At 42.8% G+C, this 24327-nt stretch overlaps 1 protein-coding gene across 4 annotated transcripts in view; it reads left to right on the top strand.

Moving 5' to 3' along the window:
* The first annotated feature begins 11380 nt into the window (after positions 1–11380).
* The window catches only part of LOC309353016 (ATP-dependent translocase ABCB1-like), a 55826-nt gene continuing 42879 nt past the window's right edge, over positions 11381–24327 (top strand). The window contains exons 1-4 of one of the 4 annotated variants that reach the window (XM_081881890.1): positions 11381–11628; positions 12295–12388; positions 16003–16057; positions 19569–19716. In XM_081881890.1, coding sequence (XP_081738016.1) covers positions 12297–12388; positions 16003–16057; positions 19569–19716 — 295 coding nt within the window. In that variant the 5' untranslated portion in view covers positions 11381–11628; positions 12295–12296. Of the gene's footprint in view, positions 11629–12272; positions 12389–16002; positions 16058–19568; positions 19717–24327 lie in introns of all 4 variants that reach the window. The other 3 variants (XM_081881889.1, XM_081881891.1, XM_081881888.1) reach the window with 3 other exon arrangements.

The following is a 24327-nucleotide window of genomic DNA, read 5'->3' as shown; positions in this document are numbered from 1 at the left end:
CTAGTTCATTAGTTGTTTCAGCAAATCCTTTCCTTCTTTATTTTTATCTTACTAATTTATCTTAATATATTGTAACTTTACATTCTGACCTGTTAACAATCCAATTTTACTTAATCCTTTATAAGATTACTGCTAAAACCACATAGCTTCATTCCAACATCCTTCTAACATTCCTTAATTTTACAATGTTTTTGTAGATAGACTTTAAATTTCTTCCAGTCTTCTTCTACCGACTCTTCTCCCTGGTCTCGGATTCTGCCGACAGTGCTATCTTCTAAACTGGTTGTAAGTTGGAGGGCAGACAGGCGAGTGTTGGGCTGAGGGTGGACTCAGGTTAGTGGGGCAGTGCCCCATTTACCCTTGTGCACCAGCCTTCACTATGGCAAATCTTTGAAAATGTATTCTACAATTTTAGCAATGGGAGGACTTGGGTCTTTCAAATTTCAGCAGTGCCCTGTGCGAGGCCAAAATTTATCCTCTGCTTCTTGCCTTCTATTCTGCTCAATAGTTGCTATGCTCTGTGGTGCCCCCTAGATTCTGGTTGTGCTGCCCTAAATCCACTTATTTTAGAATAGAATTTTTAAAAGCCTCTCTCCTTGTCCTTATTCACCAAATATGTCATGCAGATGGTAAGCTCTAGTTTATTCCTAGAGATCTCAGTGTGATCACACTTACGTACATTGGACACAAGTTGTTTAATATTTTACAGCTACAAGGTTTCATAAATGTTTTATTTTTCATTTACAAGAGCGCATTATATAAGAGAACAAAGCAAGCGAATGAGGTATTTATTACCTCCTCGGTTCAAAGGCTGATGTTGTACATTATATAGATTTAGTGCCATAATATTTCTTTCTCGGTGAATTGAGTTCACTGACATCCATTTTTAAGCGAAATAACCCTAACGCAAACAACGCTAGCCAAGCAGTAAGAAGGTACTTAACAGTCAGACATACATTGATTAGCCAGAAAAGAAAACCATGAAGATTTTTGTCATTTTGGCTTTCTTTTTGATGGTAATGGTTTCTACCTTGCAGACTTTATGTAGAAAGAGAGAAATCAATTTCTTGCTCTGGTATCCATGATAACATTTTCGCAGGCTTTTTTCCTTGTCACAGTACAATGTGAAATCCTAGCCCAATTTCGTCTGACTTCCAAAGGTTCCCCTAACATGCCCATTCTGGGCATTAATAAGCATATTCCTGGGGATAGCTAGAGCACAGTTTAATTGGAGCCACAACTCAGCCACAGAAACTGGTGTTTCTTTGTTGTTTTTTAATTTCAGGGCTTTTTATTGGATTGTGCTGTTTAATCATCTGAGCATGTGCCAAGTGCTTTTTCTTTTTTGCATAACCATAGCAAACTCCAACATATCTGGGAGCAGAGTCATTGGGGCAAGTAGCCCTGAGCACCAGAAGCCATAATAATAATAGGCAATTTTATATTTTTTATGTAAACCACTTAAGAGAGTTTTTCCCCTGATAAAGCAGTATATAAAACTTGTTAAACATAAAACCTTATTTTTGCTTCTTCCCTTCCCATAAATTTATACTGATGGAGACGTACAGAAAGTTAATTCTTTGTCATTCCAATTCTAGGAGAGCGAAACCTGGTTGCCTCCTCTGTTTAGATTACAGATTGCTCAGATAAATTGCAGAAGGGTGTGCTGTGTGCTAGGCTAGCATTTTTACATATAGGGAGAATGCAACATTGCCCAGAAACTCAGGAATGTGATTGGTGGATTGAGGAACTAGTATGAAATTGACAAGAAGGTGTATGTCAAAGAAGACCTAGAGTCTAGTGATGTCTAAATCTTAAAATGAACAAATGTGCCCACTCAACCTCAATGGTATGATGACATCATCACCCATCATTCTGCCTTCCAGGAAACAAATCCTCCCAAGGTAGCTAACAAGTTAAAATACTTATTTTTAAAAACACAACAAAAATAGGCAATGTATTAAAAAAACCCCACCAGGATCCTTCTCAAAGGGCAGCTCAGGTTAATTGCTTCCCCTGTTTCCTTTTTTAAATCTGCCAAGATGGAGTTCAACCCATGAGAGACCCATTAGCCAACAAATGTAACATATGATTTAGAAAATAACCTGCAAGTCCTCCGCATGCGGTTTTCAAAGAGCTTCTTAACCTTACAATTTAAAACAAATAAGCAGAAGCAGGCTTCCCAATGCAAGAAACAAACAGCATTTGGTTGTATGGAGAGTAACTAAGCCCTGCCTAACACAGACAAACCTACCAGGCACATTTCCTCCTTAACAATTGTCCACAGCCTTGATAACACAAGGGATAATGAGGGATACATGACATCACACCTGTTGGTCATAGCATGTGATACATCTAATGACAATATGCCATGCATCCAGTAATAACCCCAGTGAATGTGCACAGGGAAATGAACCTGCACAGCAAGAGCTTGGAACCTGTTGATGAACATTTATTCTGACATGGTTACTCCTTCTCCAAGTTCTTAGCCCCTAATAAAAGGCAAGGGGAACTGCCTACATGTAGGAACCTTCTTTTGGGATTAGCAGCTCACCACAGGAATATGAGGATTTGCTCTGTGCTGCTGAAAAATCTCTTGTTTTGGAGGCTTGCCTTGGCACAAGAAAACCCCTCTATTTCTGGGTCAAATCACCACTTAAAAGCACCTTGTTGCCACACTGAAGCAGCAGCCACAGGGAGCAATTCAAAACAATGGCCAGCCATCTTGTAGGTAGCAAACACATTCCCACGCGAAGGCAAAGTTCCTGACTGTCTGTCTAATCTGAAAATTGCCTTACAGACAAAGCCACCAGGCAGGACTCTAATTTTTTTTTTTTAATAGCTCAATGGCACAGCACATGCTCAGCTCTAGGCCTCTCCAGGTGGGACTGCATAAGACCTGCGTCTAAAACCATGGAGAGCTGCTGCCAGTCAGTGCTGAGATAATGGTTGTCCGACTCAGTATACAGTGGTACCTCGAGTTACATACGCTTCAGGTTACAGACTCCGCTAACCCAGAAATAGTGCTTCAGGTTAAGAACTTTGCTTCAGGATGAGAACAGAAATCGTGCACCAGTGGCGCGGCAGCAGCAGGAGGCCGCATTAGCTAAAGTGGTGCTTCAGGTTAAGAACAGTTTCAGGTTAAGTACTGACCTCCGGAATGAATTAAGTACTTAACCTGAGGTACCACTGTAATTGGCTTCCTATGGTACTTTGGGAGACATCAATAAACATCCAGGTTTTTCTTTGTCGTTATTGATGTGAGGGTGGGGGGGGGGTTCAACAGAGAGAAGAACATCGATCCAATCACTACACATATTTTTTGACAAACAACAAACTAGTGATATTATAGAAGATTGTACCTACAAGTTAACCTTCCAAGGGGTGTGGGGGGGGGGTGGAAATGGCTCTGGAAAGTGCCGTGCCTACAGATAAAGCTTTCTAATGAAGTGGTTGTTTTATAAACTTTATTTCTCCCTTGCACAAAGTAAAGTGATAAGCTGTAGATATGAATTTCTGTTTCTGTTTCCCTTGGCTAGCAAATATGTAAAATGTATTAAAGTAGCTGAGAAAACTTTGGGGAATGACAAGCCTATAAAAAAGTAGTAAGTGCTGCCATTAAAAAAATGTGGTGGTAGCTGAACTTGTTCATATTTCCAGGGTTCTAATATGCACATTTCTCATTTCTCATAAATGTGTGTTTTCAGCCCACAAATTATTAGCAGACCTCCCCTGCAAAAAAGCATATGTTGCTGTCAAACATTTAGTGGCCCTTCCTAATAGAAGAAAGCGTGTGCAGGTTGGCCGATGTAGCCACAATGGCTTCCTGCTTGAGTCAAGAATAACCTGTTTTGCTAATTTCTTTATTTTATTTTACAAACTTTATATACTGCTTGATCGTAAAAACAAACCTCAAAGCAGTTTACAGAAAGAAAATAATAATGAAGTTATCAGTAAAACACAACTATTTAAAACATTAAAAAGAAATTAAATTAAAACCAGCATTAAGGTAAAACCAGATTAAAACACATGTCAACATGCTACACGTCTGGATTGGCTTGCCTAAACAAAAGTAGTTTTAGCAGGCACCCAAAAAGGCATACAGTGCCAGCCTGACATCAGTCAGAGTGGCTGGGGAAACCCAGTTGGGTGGGGTATAAACAATAAATTAGTAGTAGTAGTAATAGTTGCCAACCTAGCAGTTCGAAAGCACCCCCGGGTGCAAGTAGATAAATAGGGACCGCTTACCAGCGGGAAGGTAAACGGCGTTCCGTGTGCTGCGCTGGCTCGCCAGATGCAGCTTGTCACGCTGGCCACGTGACCCAGAAGTGTTTGCGGACAGCGCTGGCTCCTGGCCTCTAGTGTGAGATGAGCGCACAACCCTAGAGTCTGGCAAGACTGGCCCGTATGGGCAGGGGTACCTTTACCTTTACTAGTAGTAATAGTAGTAGCTGCCTAATGTCTGTCATCTGATAGAATACCGTCAGTTTATTGCCATTAAGCAGGAGCACAGCTGTATGTGCTCAGAGGTGGCCCCAGTGTTGCTGAAATGCCTTTACAATGCTATCCTATACATAACTCAGAAGTAAGCTGTACTGAGTTCAGTGCAACTTACTCCCAGACAGGTGAGAATAGGATTGCTGCTTTAGGAAAATGTGATAGAATGGTGTCCCCAGTTCCTTTTCTGTTCCTTCCATCCATCCATCCATCCACCCGCCTACCCACCCATCTGTTTTTTTCAAATGAAATCTGGCAAACAGTTCTATACCACGTCAATGGGACACGGGCAGCACTGTGGGTTAAACCACAGAGCCTAGGGCTTGCCGATCAGAAGGTCGGCAGTTTGGATCCCCGCAACGGGGTGAGCTCCCGTTGCTTGGTCCCTGCTCCTGCCAACCTAGCAGTTCGAAAGCACGTCAAAGTGCAAGTAGATAAATAGGTACCACTCTGGCGGGATGGTAAACGGCGTTTCCATGCGCTGCTTTGGTTCGCCTGAAGCAGCTTAGTCATGCCGGCCACATGACCCGGAAGCTGTACGCCGGCTCCCTTGGCCAATAAAGCGAGATGAGCGCCGCAACCCCAGAGTCATCCGCAACTGGACCTAACGCTCAGGGGTCCCTTTACCTTTACCTATACCACGTCAATAACCAAAGCTGCTTGCCCTGTGGCATGTAGCACACCTAAAGGAGTATATAAATAAAACAAAATGGCATGTGTGTCTGAAGTAGCTCTTTGGATTGTAGCATCCGTGTTGACTTCCAGCAACATGGAAGCCACAACCCAAAGAGCTGTTTTAGGGACTAGAGCTGTCTAGTCCCAAAGAAAAGGCTAACTTTTTTTTTTGTTTGCTATCCTTTTCTTGGCATGTTTTAATTGTTCAAGTATTATCTTGCCACATAAACACCTGGCAGGTTTAGATGATTTCTATGGCTCATATAATTGCAGATATAAATTAGATTGGGTCATAAAAAAGTTCTGTGTAATCAAAAGTTGCATAATATATATTTGTTAATTTTTACCTAGTTGTGAGGATGTGGGTGTCTTTCCACATCCAGCAAATATGAAGCTACCTTATAAGGCTTTGAACCGGGTTGGAAAATTCATGGAGGATAGATTTATTAATGTCTATCAATCATGGTAGGTCAGTGTAACCTACATGTACAGGGGTAGTATACCTCAGCAAATCAGAGTGCAAAGAACAGGGCACAGTCATGGCCTTCATGTGCCCTTCATGGGCACTTCCTTCTTACAGGTGCCCAGGACTCAGCTAAAGACAGTATGCTGAAATAGATAGATTTTCGTCTGATCCATCAAGATAATTGTTATGTACATTCATAAGTGTTCGAATGCATTCTGGAACACTTAACAAGGCAATCCAATGCGTGTTTACATAGAAATAAGCCTCACTATGTTCAATGGGTCTTATTCCATAGCAAGTGGGTTTAAAAAGGAAGGCTTACTTATATTTGACTAATGGACTCATTGAACTCTGTTGGTCTGGCTTCTGAGTAGACATGTTTAGGACAGTATGGCCAGAATGTATGGTGCTATTCTACTATCTTCTCCCATCAACTCAAGGATTATCACTAGTGCAACAGGATTTCCTCCCTACGCTACACCCACCCACACCCTGCACCCTCCCGACATATGCTCCAGAGTGTTGAGGGAACCCTAGAATAGATGGGAGGGGTGATTGCAGGAGGAGGAGGAGGAAAAAATTCTTGTACTGACAGAACTACTTACTTAGTTAAAATAAAAATGGGTTCTATCTGTCACATGGGTGTAGCCAGGATTTTTGTTGGGGCAAGCCTTTTGTTAGGGGGTAGTGAAGGGAGAAGGAAAGGTTAACTAGAATATTATAAGGCAAAGAAGCTAAAGGGCTGCAGTTGTGGTTAGGCAGCAAGCAGAAACCGCAAATGTGTCAGCTCTGTAGGCCAGAAGCTGCTTCCTGTTTTCAGCTCTGCAGACTGGGAGCTGTTTCCTGTTTTGTGCTACCGGTTTTAGAAATGTTTTAGAAATGTTTTAGAAATGCAAGATATATGCAGGGGATGAGAAAGGTTTCTCTCAATATTCTCTGTATCTTGTATCTAAGAAATCTGCACCTAAGCTCTGTACTTTGTACCTAAGAAAGGTTGCTCTCAAATACTATCTGCAGTAAATTCCTGTGCTAATCCTGTGCTAATCTTACTTCTGCAAATTTCGGCCAGACAGTTAGCACATCGCCAGTGACTGTTTGCTAAATTTGTCTGGCAGGTCAAAAGTCCATTTCTTAGCTTGCAAAAACATTTTAGCTGCTGTTTGCAGATTTAACCAGGCCTGCTAAGGAGGCCAGGAGGCCCCCTTCTTCCTGCCTTATGCTTACTAATGCAAAGATAAGAAAAGACACAACAAGCAAGAGGGGAGGGGGGAGTGCTTAGCTAGCAGAAAGGCACGTATGAGGAATGTTTAGCAAGCATTAAAAATGTGTTTAGCAAGCAATATAGATGTGCCATATAAGGGAATAAGTTGAACATTTGCCAGCTGATTGGGCAAATCTGGAAAGGGTATGGGAGGGGGGAAGAGTGCTCAGAAAAGTATAAGAAAGTCTGCTGAAGTGTCTTGGGGCACAGCCAGTTTGCAGGAGCTATCCTGCTGGTTGTCACTGCGCGCAGATTGCAATAAACTCTTTTCTCCAAAGAAGAAACTTTCCTGGTGCTTTTTGCTCTCTCTTCAGCACTGGGGACGCGGGCAAACGATTCCCTGGCAAGGATAAGGTTCAGCCTTCAGTAGGACTCTTGTTATGGGGGGCAGAACCTCAGTTAGCTGCTGGTGCTGCTGCTGCTGCTTCTTCTTCTTCTTCTTCTTCTTCTTCTTCTTCTTCTTCTTCTTCTTCTTCTTCATTTATTTATTCCCCGCCCATCTGGCTGGGTTTCCCCAGCCACTCTGGGTGGCTTCCAACAAACGATTAACAATACATTAAAACATCAGTCATTAAAAACTTCCTTTTATTGATTTTTAGTTAGGGGGGGCAGCTGCCCCTCCCTGCCCCCCAGCTACACCCATGATCTGTCATCTTTGTATAAAGAATAGCATAATAATATAACAATAAATATAATTAGTCTGACATGAGGTCTGTAGAAGAACAAATGCATTCATCCCTTAAAATACAGTAATGGCATTTCTGGGTTGTTTCTCTGAAAAGTATCACTATAGAATTGCTGGGGTGGTGGTGGTAAGTCTGAATGTCATCCTGGGGTCCCCTCCAAACTTGTGGTTCAAATCTATAAAGTAAGGGGCTGTAACAAAGGAGGCTGCTAAAGCGATCAAACCAGTCCCTTTGTTAAGTCAATAGCTCTATTAAGTATCTGTTTGTATGACTGAGGAGCACAGGTCACAGAAACTACTAGCGGAAGATTTTTCCAGAAGGTGAAGAAAAGGAGACAGTCCCCCAGCTGGAGTTGGTGTCATTGGCGAGAAGGGATGGATGGATTTGTCTATTTAGGTTCTCTCTCCTTCTCATTTTTCCAATCTTAAATTCCATTCTACAAATTTTGGCTGCAATTTATTAATTTTTTTTAAAGCCTCAGGAATCAAAGCCTCTGTATTTTAGTACAAATTTCTCCCAACAGACCCATTTTTGTATGCCGTTTTGACTAATGCACAGATTTCTGTAAGCAATTTCCCTTAATATAATTCATTTTTGTATGTTATTTTCACCAACGTATTTGTTTTTATGCGCATTTCCCCCCCAACGTAAGCATTTGGACAGATATGGTTTGGTTGGAGAACTGCACCCAAAATTCAGAGAACGGCAAATGTTAAAGGGTGGCTGTGTTTCAGTCCTCATATTGTTTTGCAAAGTGCAGATTAAATAGTTTCACCTTTAAATGTGAACCGAACTGAAGTTCTACCCCTTAACTACTGGTGAATGTAAGGCCACGTTCATAACATCCATTTAAAGTGCTATGAAAGCTGTTTAAACATTCATGGCTTCCTTCAAATAATTCTGGGAGCTGTGGGGTGATGAGAGTTGTTAAGAGACCCCCTATTCCCCACAGAACTACAGTTCCCCGTGAAGGGAAGTTCCCTATGAAGAGGGGTTGATTGTTAAGCCACCATGAGAATTGTAGCTCTGTGAGAGGAATGGGGCTTCCTGACAACTCTCAATGCCCTTAGCAGACTACAGCTCCCAGAATTCTTTGGGGGAAGCCATGACAGTTAAGTGTTGTCTTAGTGCTTTACTGTATGCTGTGAACGTCGCCTGAGAGAGCAGTAGACTGGGGGCCAGCCTTGTCTTGGAATGGGCTGGGAAGAGAGATAGGAGTTTGACTTGCTCTCTGCTGAATACGAAGTTATGACTTTGCCCGCCTCCCCCTCCCAAAATAAAACATAAGGGGGGAGCGATATCTGTTGGAGTATGAATGCTGTGTGCACTTCCATCTCATGCTCAGCATGTCTGTATGTGTAAATAAAACCATACACCACAAAGATACCTCCCATCTCCAGTGACCTTCATTCTAAAGAAGCCAAACACTCTGAGGTATGCTGCCACCTGCAAAATCTCTCACTGCTCAGTTTGGAATGTGTGTTTCTCCTCAAAGAGGAGAAAAATAAATTGGGTTTACCACATAAACTTGGGTTGCTGAACAAAAGATGTCGGTTAATTGGCAATTGAAAGAGCCAATTGGTATTGAGCAATTGGTTGAACCCAGCAATATTACCAGTTCGAAAGCACGCCAGTGCAAGTAGATAAATAGGTACTGCTGTGGCAGGAAGGTATATGGTGTTTCCGTGAGCTCTGGTTTCTGTCACGGTGTTCCGTTGTCCCAGAACCAGTTAAGTCATGCTGGCCACATGACCCAGAAAGCTGTCTGTGGACAAACACCAGCTCCCTCGACTTGGAAGCAAGATGATCACCGCGACCCCATAGTCACCTTTGACTGGACTTAACCGTCCAGGGGTCCTTTACATAGCTGTCAACTTTTCCCTTTTCTGGCGAGGAATCCTATTCAGAAAAAGGGAATTTCCCTTAAAAAAGGGGAAACGTTGACAGCTATGGTCCTTTACCTTTTTTAAAAAATAGCATACAGTGGTACCTTGGGATGCGAACGGGATCCGTTCTGGAGCCCCATTCGCATCCTGAATAGAATGTAAGAAGCGACAGCATATCTGTGCGTGTGTGGCTCGCGTTTTGCCACTTCCGCGTGTTATGTACTGAAGTTCTCACCCTGGGCCAGCAGGGGGATACTGTAGATAGTTATGCAAATGAAGGATCGAAAGTGACGTTCAGTGATTGGATGGATACTGTAGATAGTTATGCAAATGAAGGATCGAAAGTGAAGTTCAGTGATTGGATAGCTTTAGAAAGTTGTTACAGTAACAAGGTACTGGCGTTCTATATATGCAGGCTGACTGAGTCCTTCAGTTCAGTTCTGTTCTGGCATCTGAATAAAGAAGAGCTGTTTGAAGAATCGCTGTGTCGTCTGATATGTTCACCCACAACTTAACACCGCACATGCGCGTGACGTCATTTTTGGATTGGCTGCAGGAAGCTCCTGCAGCTAATCCGAAGCCGCGGATGCCGCTTGGCGATGCCCCTTCCTTCCCGCTGAGGCAGCCATGTATGGCCAAGAGCTGAGTGGGAGGAAGCGGCGGCAGCGGGGAGGCTGCCTCCATCGCCCAGGCCAGCAGCATGGGCTCTGCGCCCCACAGACGCCTGGCTGAGGCAGAGGATGATGACGACGATGCTGCCAAAGATGAGGCGGTGTCGGACGCTGTGGCAAACAAGATGGATACACGGAGCTTGTCGGGCGGCTGCAGCAGCAGCTCTGACAACGAGCGCCGCGTCAAAAAGTTCAGTTTTCTTGTCTCGCAGAGCAGGAGATGCCATGAGTGGCGGCGGGGTGTGTGTGTGTGCACTGGGCACTCTTCCTGTGGGCAGGGGCACTCTTGCCCCTTTCGGGAGAGGGTGGGTCCAGTCCCCCACAAGGCCTGAGGGACAGTGGACCGGCCCCCTGCTGAAAAAGTTTGCTGACCCCTGTGAAACAAACTTACTGTGGCAGATTTTGCCCAGCTGGTGTTCTCCAGATGTTTTGGATTCCAACTCCCTTCAGGTCCAGCTAGTGCTAGGAAATATAGTTCTAAGTAAACATGCTAGGGCTTGCTGATCAGAAGGTCAGCGGTTCGAATCTCCGCAACGGGGTGAGCTCCTGTTGCTCGGTCCCTGCTCCTGCCAACCTAGCAGTTTGAAAGCACGTCAAAAGTGCAAGTAGATACCACTTCAGCGGGAAGGTAAACGGCGTTTCTGTGCGCTGCTCTGGTTCACCAGAAGCAACTTAGTCATGCTGGCCACATGACCCAGAAGCTGTCTGCGGACAAACACCAGCTCCCTCGGCCTATAGAGTGAGACGAGTGCCGCAACCCCATGGTCGTCCCGACTGGACTTAACGGTCAGGGGTCCCTTTACCTTTCCCTTTAAACATGCTTAGGGATGAACTGTCAATTATATTAGTAAATAGGATATATATATATATATATATATATATATATATATATATATATATAAAATATCGTATATCGTATGTATATATTATTATTATTACACAATATTTTGACTACTCCCTTTCTGGAATCTTCAATCCCTTCCCTAAAACATTATTTCCATCTCTCCCATTTTGAGATTTCCTGTCTTTTTATCTCCAATAGTTTACTTATTCTTCTACCGTTTCTGCTCTGTAATACTAGAGAGTGCTTTTAAAACTACCAAAAATGAGAAAGAAGAAAATAGTAGTTGATACTGATATTTTGGGAAGCAGATTCTGACCTTATAAAGCATCATGAAAACAGGAAGGGCTCTTTATTCATGTGGAATTATGAGTGAGAGAGGTTCCTAAGTGACAGCTCTGACTGTGTTAAACATTAAGTCTGGAAGGAGGTGGAGTCTCCCTGGGAGTAGACAAGGTCCAAGGGGAGCAGGAACTGCCTGCAAATATCTGTTATAACAAGCATTTGCCTTGTCACTCATTGCTTTATGTAACAGAACAGTAACTTGCCATATCACCTACCTCCCATCACCAGCCGTTTCACTGCAACTCATAGCTTCTCAACATTTCAAGAATTAAAGACAAGAAAGAAGAACCCCAACTTTTGGTAAGTCTGCATTTTTCTACTTTTTTCTGAGTTTTGTGCAGTTCTTTTTTTCTGGGTGGATGCAGGGGTACGCATACCCCTAAACATTTTGTGAATCTTTGTCCATTTACTGTGTTTATTTTTCCCAATTTGAACTATAAAATGGTTATTTTCTTGAGTCAAAATTAGAGTACCCCTAAAGATTTTTTTATTTAAAAAAAGCACTGGTTTCGTGTATCATGTACACTTAAATGCTGTGTTTTAAAAAAGCAGAGACTGAGTGTGTGAAAGTGAGAGTGAGAGTGCCAAACTATTAAACAGAAAACTGTACTTTGGTCCTTTTTTCACTCTAATTAATTCCACAAAACTATTTCAATCAGGGATCCAAAATCCATATTAATGTATGCCCAAATTTAAATGAAACAACACAACAGGGTTTTTTAAAAAAACTACTCTGGTGAATTTCATGTTACTCCACCTGAAGGCTGTCCAATGTATTTAATATAAAATAATTACGGCCGGTTGTTCTGAATGCTATTTTTGGAGAAGTCCATTTGTTTTAAAAGCAGCATTTGCTTGCGTGTGTGCGTGCGTGCATGTTGTAGTCCCATTAGCTGCATGTTTCTTTAAGACCTAAAGTGGTTTGTTATTTAATTTCCTGAAAGATTCCATTTGCTCATCAGGCAGAAATGGCATCAGAGAGCCAAGCAAAGGCAAACATGAACGGAAAGCTTGAAGAGATGGCTGAAAGAAATAATGCTTCTCAAGATGAAAGGAAAAGGTGGGTATTTTCCTGCATTTACAGCCCATGAGTTTGTCTTATTTGCTTCATAATGCTTCCTGTTCATGGAGGAAAACATCACCTAGTTATACACAGCCTTTCAAATGCAACTAGTCTGTTCAAGTTATTTGCCGGCTGACTCTTGGATTTTAGGGAAGCCAGCAACATCTAATACTGTATCTCTTTTGGTGTATCTAGACATTAATTTGTGATCTGCAGACATGGTAGAATAATATATTGTCATCTTGATAGTTTTACTGTCTGTATGTTATTACATGGTTTGTTTGTCAAAATTAAGGCTCGGGTAGAAATTAAATCCTGTTCATATTTAAAGGCAAACTTAACAAACTGCATTTTCCAAAACAGTATGTGAAGCATCTTTTGAATTTCACACTTCTCTGAATTTCACAATCTAATTCTCCATCCTTCTAATCTAATCCATAGAAGAATCTTTTAAAGGCATAGATAGGTGAAAATAACATACACTAATGTATTATATTAGGAAAAACTCCCAACAAAAAATGTGTACATTAGGAGAAATACATCCTAAGATGCTGACAAATTTTCATTTATAAAAAAAGGCAAAAATCATAAATGAGAACCGGAGAACCAGAACTGACTAATTTGTCCATCCCAAGTAAAAAGTATAAGGTTTTTTGGTTTTTAAAAAATAAACATTGTTCAAAAACACAACAACCTAGAAACAGTTCTGACATTATATATTTAATCATTGATATGTTCTTTTTTGACTACTTTTGGGCAAGGCCTTAGGGCATTACAAATATATTTACGATTCTGGATCTTGATTAATTCAGAAAGCTTGAAACCACATTTGGCACTTTGCCAGCCATGTATGAATTTGCTCAGATTTTACTAATCCCCTCTCCTTACAGATAATAATCGGTGCTTATAGGCAGAAGTTCGGCAGTTGTACCTTATCCCATCATTGCCGCTAACTGCTAGGAGAAAGCTTCACCTGCTGCATTACTGTCTTAGTGATACTGTCTAGCTCTTAGAAACACAAACCTGCCGGGAGACAGGACATCACATGTCAATTATGTTGCTCTATTGTGTTCTAACAGTAAAAAAATAATGTGGGTGTTTGTTGCAATGCAAAGCGGCTCACTTTAACCTTTTAGGAAGCTTCATGTCTAGTTTTGTGTGGGAGGTGAAATCAAGGACAAATTGCCAAGCCTGCAGGCGAGTAAGGATTGTGCTGTGAAGATTCCCATCTCACTTTCTTGTGGGTCCCAAATGCCTTAAGAGCACCAGTGCCCTCTAATGTTTCGGGCTCTTCTCATTTCCAGACACCCTCTTAGGGTGGCTTTGTTATGCTTTTGCTACTTTGCCCATTGCTGAGGTAGTATGCCCCAGACTTGGGGTCCCTCCTTCCTCTCTTCCCTGTTTCCTCCTCCTCTGGTGGTATTTGCCATTTCCTTTTTTTCCAGCTGTAACCTCTGAATTTACCACAGGTGATGCTGTTTCCCCTTATTCCTATCACGGTGAGCATCTTGCTCTCAGCTGCTGTTAATTTCCCTCGTTTCCTCACCCTGTTTACTTCCAGGGCCTCTGCTTATTCCTCCTCAGTTCCACTCACTCACATATTCCCCTTCATTTCCCTTTCTCCATGGCTGGAATCCACACCAAAGCCCCAGAGGATAAGAATCCACCTTATCCTCTGCAAGGCTGAGTGACCTGGCATCTTCAGCATGGTCTCCCTGCTTTGTTGATTCCAGTAGGGCTGGACCATCAACACCTCAGTATGCTAGAAAGGAGGCCTCCCTGATCCCTCCTCTCACACACATTTTCTTTTCTATCTCTATATATCAAATGGAGGGGAAACTGATTAGATGTGTTTGGATCAGTTCATAAATAGTCACATCCACACTATACATTTATTGTTGTTGTTGTTTAGTCATTTAGTCGTGTCCGACTCTTCATGACCCCATGGACCAGAGCACGCCAGGCACTCCTGTCTTCCACTGCCTCCTGCAATTTGGTCAAACTCATGCTGGTAGCTTTGAGAACACTATCCAACCATCTCATCCTCTGTTGTCCCCTTCTCCTTGTGCCCTCCATCTTTCCCAACATCAGGGTCTTTTCCAGGGAGTCTTCTCTTCTCATGAGGTGGCCAGAGTATTGGAGTCTCAGCTTCAGGATCTGTCCTTCCAGTGAGCACTCAGGGCTGATTTCCTTCAGAATTGATAGGTTTGATCTTCACCCCTTTACCAGTCTTGGCATCCCTCAAAGAGTCATGGGAGCTTAAAGGGGTCTCTTAACAACTCTCAGTACCCATAACAAATTACTGGGTACTTTGGGTGAAGTCATGCCTGCTAAAGTGGTATAAGATTGCTTGAAGCATATGCCATGGATGTGCTCATAATTCTAAACAACTCTGGTTCAGAATTATGACAAGCAAGTGAGGCTCACCTGCTCTCCCTTCCCCTTTTTGCCCTAGGAGAAGATGTTTAAAGCTTCCTTTTGCTCTTTGGAATACATTTCGGGGTCCTGTTATGTCTGAATAGGTTACATAAGAATATAGCAATCCAGGATCAAAACTGTGGTTTCAAATCCTGGTTTAAATCATTGTGGTTTGGACAAACCATGCTGTCCTCTGCATACAGCTGTAATGGGAAACCGTGATTTGTTTGAAATAGCAAAACAGATGCTGTAAACACATACGATAATATAAATATGTAAAGTTCAGCCTAAAAGAAAAACACAGATGAGAAGTGGAGAAATGAGAGATGAGAACTAAACTGAGAGATGAGATTATCTAGGGCAGGGTGTGTGTGCTAGTGAGATATATGGCTGCTATCTAAAATTTATAAACCAGGCTTCCTCAACCTTATCCCTCCAGATGTTTTTGGCCTACAACTCCCATGATCCCTAGCTAGCAGGACCAGTGGTCAGGGAAGATGGGAATTGTAGTCTCAAAACATCTGAAGGGCCGAGGTTGAGGAAGCCTGGTATAAACTAACTAGGGCAAATATTTGTTGAATGCCTTGTAGAATGCTTGTAATGTATAATTTTTGACTTGCCACTGCTGTTCATTTGATATGTTCTGAGCCAATTTGGGGGGAAATGTTGTGTGGAAATGACATGCAAATAAACCGATGACATGGTCCTCTGAGCCCTCTGAAATCTCAGAGGCTCTGGTGCAATCCCAGGATTCAGGAGCAGACCTATTCAGTTCAGATGCTTTGATGGATACCTGTTTCAATTGGGGAAAGCCTTAAATCCCTCTGAGAATACACAACCCTAGTATAATGTTGCCGGCCCTGCTGTGCTAGTTTGAAATCCTATGTCAACCCAAAATTACAGAGCCGCCAATTCTGAGGAGCAGAAAGGGATTTTAGATTTTGTATTTTAATGCCTGCTCTTACTGGTGTCTGACCATAATTTTGTGGTGATATGAGACTGACTTAAGAGATGTTACATGCACACACATTTTAAAAGGGGCTTTAGAAATAGCTGCAAAATGCATCACACAAGAACAAATGCAATTTGCTTTTATTTTATGCCTTCAAGGGTAAATTTTGTTTTTGTTTATCGTTAACGGTTAAACTTGGTTCTTCTCTGAAATCTCACAAAGCTATTTATTATTTGTTCAGCAGTAAAGAAAAGCCAAGCAAAGAGAAGCCTAAGAAGGTCAGCCCATTTACAATGGTAAGCTCTGTTCCATGTGTATATTGTACTGTACTTCAATCGATGCACACTTCTACAGGCCCATTGCAGATGTAGCACTGGTGATCTTTTAATAGATAAGACATCAACTGTAGACTCTCACCTCTTTTTTCCTCAAGTGCAAATTTCACCCCTTATTCTCTTATCAGCATTAATTATGTGGTGCAGTGTAACATCTTGACCAGTGTTAACTATGGTTAGCTTTAACCAGGATCTGCAGAGTCCGTTAAACACTAATTAGGGTAAGCCTTCATGGTTAAATTAAGGCTGTGTGCACATTGCATGCTTAAAACACAGCAAGGCTGTTCTTTTTCTCAATTAGGATTGAAGCTCATTTGGGGGGAAACACATCAAATCGCAGTATTTCTATTAGAAACAACAGGAGTGATATTGGTTGTGAATAACCTTATGTGTACACCGCTTCCGAAAGCGGCTGTGGGAGCACACTATATGCAGAGTAAACAAGAATGTGTACACAGCATAGTTAGTCTTGATGATGTAATGCTATCGGAAGAAAGAAATAGTTTACATGGAGAGGCAAGGATATGGTAGTGAATGGCTGCATAATATTTGCACTAGGCTATTGTGTCAAATATTAAATGTATATTAGGTGAGTAAGGACATAAGTATGACTGATTGCTATCCATAGGGTGCTTATGTTAGGAAACATCAACCCTAAAGAACGACATTTCATTTGCATAGAAATGTGCATTTATTCAACTCTCTATAGTACTGGAAGCCTTCGTTTTTATCCCATCCCATTTCCTGATGCCAGAGACTGATTTGTTAAACTGGTGCAAATCAACAGCTCACGATTCTTCAGCCTCCCAAAATTAAATCCCACAACTATGTTACGAGTAGAGTGCAGTTTGGCAATTGCAGTTATTAAATGTATGCGATGTTCGTTTGTCAGATCAGGCAGCACAAACACCAACAAACTACTGAGTCAACTATTTGCCAGACCTATTTCGCGAGTACAGCGGTACCTTGGTTCTCAAACGCTTTTGTTCTCAAACGCCTTGGTTCCCAAACACCGAAAACCCGAAGTGTTCCGGTTTTCGAACTTTTTTGGAAGCCGGGTGTCCGGTGCGACTGTCAGCTATTGTTTCCAGGGTGCCTGCACCAATCAGAAGCTGCGCTTTGGTTTTCAAACATTTTGGAAGTCAAATGGACTTCCAGAACGGATTAAGTTTGGTGTTTTTGTTTTTGCTATTTATTTTGTATTTTTGTTTTTGAGGCTTTTTCGGTTAATTTGTTTTAGTGACTGTGTGGATGATAATTTTCATCATCTACAATACTGTCTTATTTATTTTATAGTACAGTACATTGATTATTGTTTTCATTTTATGGATCAATGGTCTTGTTAGATAGTAAAATTCATGTTAAATTGCTGTTTTAGGGGTTGTTTTTAAAAGTCTGGAACGGATTAATCCGTTTTGCATTACAGTACTTTCTATGGAAAAGCACACCTTGGTTTTGGAATGATTTGGTTTTGGAACGGACTTCCAGAATTGATTAAGTTTGACAACCAAGGTACTACTGTATTGCGTTCAGTTCTGCACCTTGAAATCAGTGTGGATGCATTGGAAGGGGTTCTGAGGAGGACAGGGTTGAAAGCTAGTTCTATGTAGAAAGTTTGACGAAACTGGGGATTTAGCTTGGAGAACAGGAGACTGAGGAGGGAACCTGAAGAGCGGTCATATTCTTTTCTTTAATAATAAAAACACAAGAAAAACAACAACAATTAGCTCATTAACAATACAGTAAACAGCAATGCATCCACATTAATTTATGCAAACAGATTGATGCATGCCATCTGAATGTCTGAATAGGGGAAGCTGAGGGGGTGCTGCTGACCACTGGAATCCCCTGCTTTTAGACTCACAAAATTATAGACTTGGAAAGGACCATGAGGACCATCTAGTTCAACCCTCTGCAATGCAAGAACATTTTGCCCAACAAAATATTGGGCTCGTTGGATGGTTGCAAAGAGGAAGAGAGGAACCCTGACGCTGCCCCTGTTTTAGCAAGCAGCCCGTCTCTCCTATTTGTCGAAAGCATAGATGGTTTAGATATTTTCTGACGTGGACATAACCACCCCACCAGCATCTTAACAGCACATCTTCTGCACAAAGCAGAATGCCAAAGCTCCCATACTACATTGGACCATTTTTAGTTGTGTTCATCCTCTTGCCAAAGTACTTGTTCACAACCAATAGGAAAACTTGTATTTGAGCTACCTCAGGAGCATAGGGAACTACTAGGAGTGCCCCATCAGAGGATCTCAAGTGATCAAGGTAGAATCATAGAATCATAGAGTTGGAAGAGACCACAAGGGCCATCGAGTCCAACCCCCTGCGAAGGAGGAAACGCCATCAGAGCACTCCTGACATATGGTTGTCAAGCCTCTGCTTAAAGACCTCCAAAGAAGGAGACTCCACCACACTCCTTGGCAGCAAATCCCACTGTCGAACAGCTCTTACTGTCAGGAAGTTCTTCCTAATGTTTAGGTGGAATCTTCTTTCTTGTAGTTTGGAACCATTGCTCCGTGTCCACTTCTCTGGAGCAGCAGAAAACAACCTTTCTCCCTCCTCTATGTGACATCCTTTTATATATTTGAACATGGCTATCATATCACCCCTTAACCTCCTCTTCTCCAGGCTAAACATGCCCAGCTCCCTTAGCCGTTCCTCATAAGGCATCGTTTCCAGGCCTTTGACCATTTTGGTTGCCCTCCTCTGGACCCGTTCCAGTTTGTCAGTGTCCTTCTTGAACTGTGGTGCCCAGAACTGGACACAGTACTCCAGGTGAGGTCTGACCAGAGCAGAATACAGTGGCACCATTACTTCCCTTGATCTAGATGCTATACTCCTATTGATGCAGCCCAGAATTGCATTGGCTTTTTTAGCTGCCGCGTCACACTGTTGGTTCATGTCAAGTTTGTGGTCAACCAAGACTCCTAGATCCTTTTCACATGTACTGCTCTCAAGCCAGGTGTCACCCATCTTGTATTTGTGCCTCTCATTTTTTTTGCCCAAGTGCAATACTTTACATTTCTCCCTGTTAAAATTCATCTTGTTTGTTTTGGCCCAGTCAAGGTCGTTTTGAAGTGTGATCCTGTCCTCTGGGGTGTTAGCCACCCCTCCCAGTTTGGTGTCATCTGCAAATTTGATCAGAATGCCCTTGAGTCCATCATCCAAGTCCATCATCCAAGTCGTTGATAAAGATGTTGAATAAGAGCGGGCCCAAGACAGAACCCTGTGGCACCCCACTAGTCACTCTTCTCCAGGATGAAAAGGAACAATAACAGAACAGTGCCACAGTTCTGTACTTGATTTAATGCCAGTGAGAAGGAATGGGAAAAAAATCAGTAGATTTCTCTTGTGATTTTGTGTTATCTGTGAAATACTGACACAATCAAATGTTTGTTTTATGTGCTTTGTAAATGCACTTTACTTAAAACACTGCGTGTGTGTATTTTTTTTGTTTTCAGTTTCGTTACGCTGACTGCTTGGATAAGTTGCTAATGATATTAGGCACCGTCATGTCAGCCCTTCATGGAGCCTCCCTTCCTCTCATGATGATTGTTTTCGGAGACATGACAGACAGCTTTGTTAATGCAGCAAAATATTTCCCTACAAGTAAGTGCTATCTTAGGGAGCAATCATTTTTGAAGTTTTCATATAGTAAATGTGTGTTTCTGTTTTTTCTATTATTATTATTTTTTTTAACGTGGCAACTTTGGATATAAAACTGGGAGAAAATAAATAATTCGCTAAGGAAGAGAAGCCAGAACAGCTTCCTCAGGTCTCTGACTTCCCAGCTGCATCCGAGAAAAAGAAACAGAAAATTCTTGCTTCAGCTCATTCTTTGGTTCTGTCTAGGCCAGCCTTCGACAACTGTGTCCCCTCTGTGTCTTTTGTACTGAAATTTCCATCAGTCCCAGCTAGCACCATCAGGCTTGGTCTAACCTTGCCACCTGTTACTCCTGACTAGGCAAACTCCCTGCCCTGCTTTCTTCCCTTCAAGATTGGCTTGACATATTGAAAGGGGAAATGGCAAATGGCCTATGGGCTACTTTACAAAATAAGAAACAGTATCACACTTATAGTTAAGAGTACGTAGTTAAGCTCTTAAGGCAGGTGCTCATCAATTGCCCTGAACAACTACACTTCATTAGGTACATTTTTAGGGCATGTCTAAGGATGCACATTTGCTTAGAAGTCTAATTGAACTTGATTAAACAAATGTCTGATTAAAATGGAAGACTGGCCTGCATGCTCCAGTTATTTCGTGGGAATGACATATCTAACACCTTCAAAACTAAGCTCATATTCATTGCAGTAGTCAATAAAACCTGTTATTTGGTTGTATATAAGTATTTAATCAACTTACAGTATCCTGAAATAAAAGAGAAGTGCCCTTGTTCCAAAGTCCTGCAATCTACAGTCTGCAGAAGTGTGCACAAACTGTTCTCTTTTATACCATACTGGGGTGTGAAAAGCTGTTTCTTAATATAGCTAACTGTTTATTTTCTTAGGACAGTGAGTCTTTTGAATTATATTGGTTTTCCTGGAAGCCTCTCTCCAAGGAGAATATCTAGCCAAAATGCTAATAGCTTTCAATTGAAGTCTATTCATATCAAACTCGTAAGAGAGTTTATTGGGAGATGGAGCAGTCATTCCCTTAATTAAGCTCTTAAGGAAGAAACAGCATCTTTAGCATTGATTTAATAAGAAGATGGAACTAGTGTGCATTCTGTTAATAAAGCCCTTGAAGAAAACAAGAAGTATAATTTGCACTGATTTAATGAAAAGGTGGCATCTAGGGGCGTATTTAGTATTCTTTTCTCATATTTTGGTCTTTGTTACTTACCCTAATGTCAGGGAACTGCCATCGGAGGAACAGGTGGTGGAAAGGCTCCAGGAGAATAGGAGAGATTCTGCAGCAAAAGAAGGAACCAGTAGGGGGAGAGCAGGAGCTCCGGCGGAAGGGGAGTCGGAGGGGAGGCTCTGGGATACTTCCAGTGAGAATAGTGAAGAGGTAGCAAGACCCCCCTTAGGAACTCCCACCCTTCGCCGGAAACTGTCACGCAGAGAGTCCAGGAGGCGCATGTCCGTCAAACAGCTTTTATGCTGGAGTAAGTTCCGTAGACGCCCACTGTCAGATTCTACCAGCGACTGACGGAGTCATGCTTTGGGGGCTCCGTTAGTGACTTGGTTTGGTTGACCAGCCAAACCCCAGAGGGATCAAGCTTTTACGCACAAGCAGCTCATTATCCCATCACAGCAATCTGACAGACTTTGAAAGCAGCTTGTGCAAGCAGAGGGCATCATGAGCGAACCAGCCGGAACCGGAGGAGCAGGAGCTGGAGCTGGAGCAGGTCCAAGCCTGGAAGAAAGGTACAGGGCGTTGGAGGTCCAGCTCGCGCTGCAAACGGCGAGGCTCGAGGAGAGGAGGGCTCAAGATGCGGATAAGGGGAAAACCACCCCACTTGCCAGAAAGGTGCCTGGATTGGTGCAGAAATTTGGGGGGGATCCCAGGAACTATCAAGCCTTTAGGACAGAGATGCAATATGCTCTCAATCTACTGTTTGATGACTTCCCCGATGAGAACTCTAGAGTGGCGTACGTGATTGGCCATCTAGAGGGAGGGGCGAAGGACTGGGTTAGACCCCTGATGGCAGCCAATAATGAAATCTTAAAGGACACAATGAAGTTTTTTCGCGCCATGGACTTGATGTTTTCCAGCGAGATTGAGCAGGGGGTGGTGCGCAGGCAGTTAATGGCGTGTAAACAGGGGAGCCGATCTGTACGTGAGTACTGGACTGAGTTCACCATGCTGATTCATAGACTGGGGTGGGACCTTGCGAGTGAACCTATTCAAATGCTGTTTGAAGAAGGGCTCTCTCCGGCAGTGAAAGATGAACTTTCCCGGGCGCCTAGGGCGGAGTCTATGGATCAGCTGACTAAACCTGCGCTGTCCATAGGAGCGCGCCAGGAGGCAAGAGCTTTGGAAAAGCGGGAAGGAAAGGGGGAACATTGGAAGGACTTCCGCATTCCAGAGATTCCGGAGCAGCCTTTCCCGCCAGCAGAGCCGATGGAACTTGGAACAGCGCGCAGTTTCAGACACCAGTGAAGGGCGGAAGAAGGAGGGAAAGAGCGCCAAGAGATGTTATCTCTGCCAACAGCCAGGTCACTTTGCCAGAGTCTGTCCGCAAAGGAAGGAATGGCAAGGGATGGCGGGAACTGTTGGGGGGAAGGAGGAAGGAGAAATCAAGGAGCAAGTAAAAGCCAACGCCTGGCTGCCAACATCAGGGCACAGCAGCCAGGCCAAGAAGTAGTGAATGTGCCCACGCCGGAACCTCCAAGACCAGCGCTTGTGATAGAGGTGTTGCTGGAACTGTCAAACGGACACCCACTAAAGATAAAAGCGCTATTGGATTCAGGCAGCTCCTGTAATTTCATGAGTAAGGAGTTTGCAGCTGAACACCAGATACAGACTATCCCATTAAGTAAGCCTTTGCAGGTTACCACGATTGATGGGAGGGAACTGTTGGGAGGAGAAGTGAGCCAACAGACTGTACCAATGATAATGAGGGTGGCAAGACACACAGAACTGATAGCGTTTAACGTAGCCACCTTGGGAGGAGCTCCTATTATTTTGGGAATGAGCTGGCTGGCACTACACGATCCGCTAGTAGGCTGGCATCTGAGAGTGGTTTCCTTTGGATCAGCACATTGCCTAGAACACTGCAAGGAGGGAGAGGCTCAGGCAGGGGCCAGGGCCACTCTAGCAGGGATGGAAGTGATGGACAAGGGGAAGGTGCCACCACAATACGCTGACTTGATTGACGTCTTTAGCGAAAAGGAAGCAGATAAACTGCCCCCGCACAGACCCTTTGACTGTCAAATTACCTTACTCCCAGGAGCACAATTGCCAGTGGGCAAGCTGTATGCAATGTCAGACAGTGAGATGCAGGAGTTAAGGGAGTTTATTGACAAGAACCTCAAGCGAGGTTTCATCAGAGAGTCACGAGCGGTGGGGGGCAGCCCAGTGTTCTTTGTGGACAAAAAAAACACGGGTAAACCCAGGCTTGTATGTGATTTCAGGGCCCTAAATGCAGTGTCAGAACCAGTGACTTTCCCTATGCCTAGAATTGATGACATTCTGACACGGGTGAGAAAAGGGAAAATTTTTACCAAGCTGGACCTTAGAGGGGCATATAAGTGACTCGGTTTGGTTGACCAGCCAAACCCCAGAGGGATCAAGCTTTTACGCACAAGCAGCTCATTATCCCATCACACCTAATTTCTCTTTCTCATCTGTAGTCCTTTAGAAAATGTAACTTTTTAAAAAAATAAATGATCAAACTCTGTTAATTACATTGAAAAATGACCTGTCCAAGGTTCTTGCTTTGCAATCTTGAATACAGTGTCTTAAAAATTTATTTTAGTTATTTAAATGCAAAGACTGAATTAGAGGGCCCTAATAACTCAAGTAAATGATGCAGAACAACACAGAGGCTAAAAGTGCTTTTTAAAATAGGCATTTAACCCAACTTACATTATTTTATTTTATTTTTAAAAACAGCATTACTTAGTTACACACACACCACTGCTTATTTAGTGCCTACTTGTTTATGAATCAGTTCCTGTAATGATAAGTGTATACATATTATATATATCCTTTATATCCTCATGCAACTCGTGGTGGCTTATATAGAGTTCCTAGATGCCTCCCCATCCAGGCATTGACCAGACCCAGGCTTGCTTTGCTTCAGCAAGGTGTTTGTTTTGTGTACCTTTGCACCATGTCCTGAAACCACTTATCTTTATAGCTGATCAATTGTCTAGCTGATCTTACAGTTCTTTGACTCAACCGGCCTCTTCCTTTGGAAACCATGCTGTCTTGGTTTCAAGGAAAAGCACTGCAGAATAGGAACTGTGGGATTTCACTATGTTTGGGGTCTCTAACGTGGTGACGATGGGCACCATGCTGGTTTGAGGAACCCCTCCCCATTAATGCTAAGATTTCCAGCCACTTCCAATTAGGGTGGGTTGAGGGGTGTTGCTTACTTTTTTCTCTCTGTTTGATTTGTTTTGGGGTGCTTGGTGGTGGTTTTTTGGGGGTGTGGAAAGTTTTGAGCGCCACCTGTTTTTCTATGGTGAAATGGCTGTTTTGTGGTGCCCATAACAGTTTTCTGGGGGGAATTCCCAATGTGCCCAGGTGTCCAAGTAGGCTAGGAGCCC

This window comes from Podarcis erhardii, assembly GCF_964252035.2.
Source record: "Podarcis erhardii genome assembly, chromosome: 12".
NCBI lineage: Eukaryota > Metazoa > Chordata > Lepidosauria > Squamata > Lacertidae > Podarcis > Podarcis erhardii.
The sequence above is the reverse complement of the archived record's forward strand: the minus strand, read 5'-3'. Positions and strand labels throughout refer to the sequence as shown.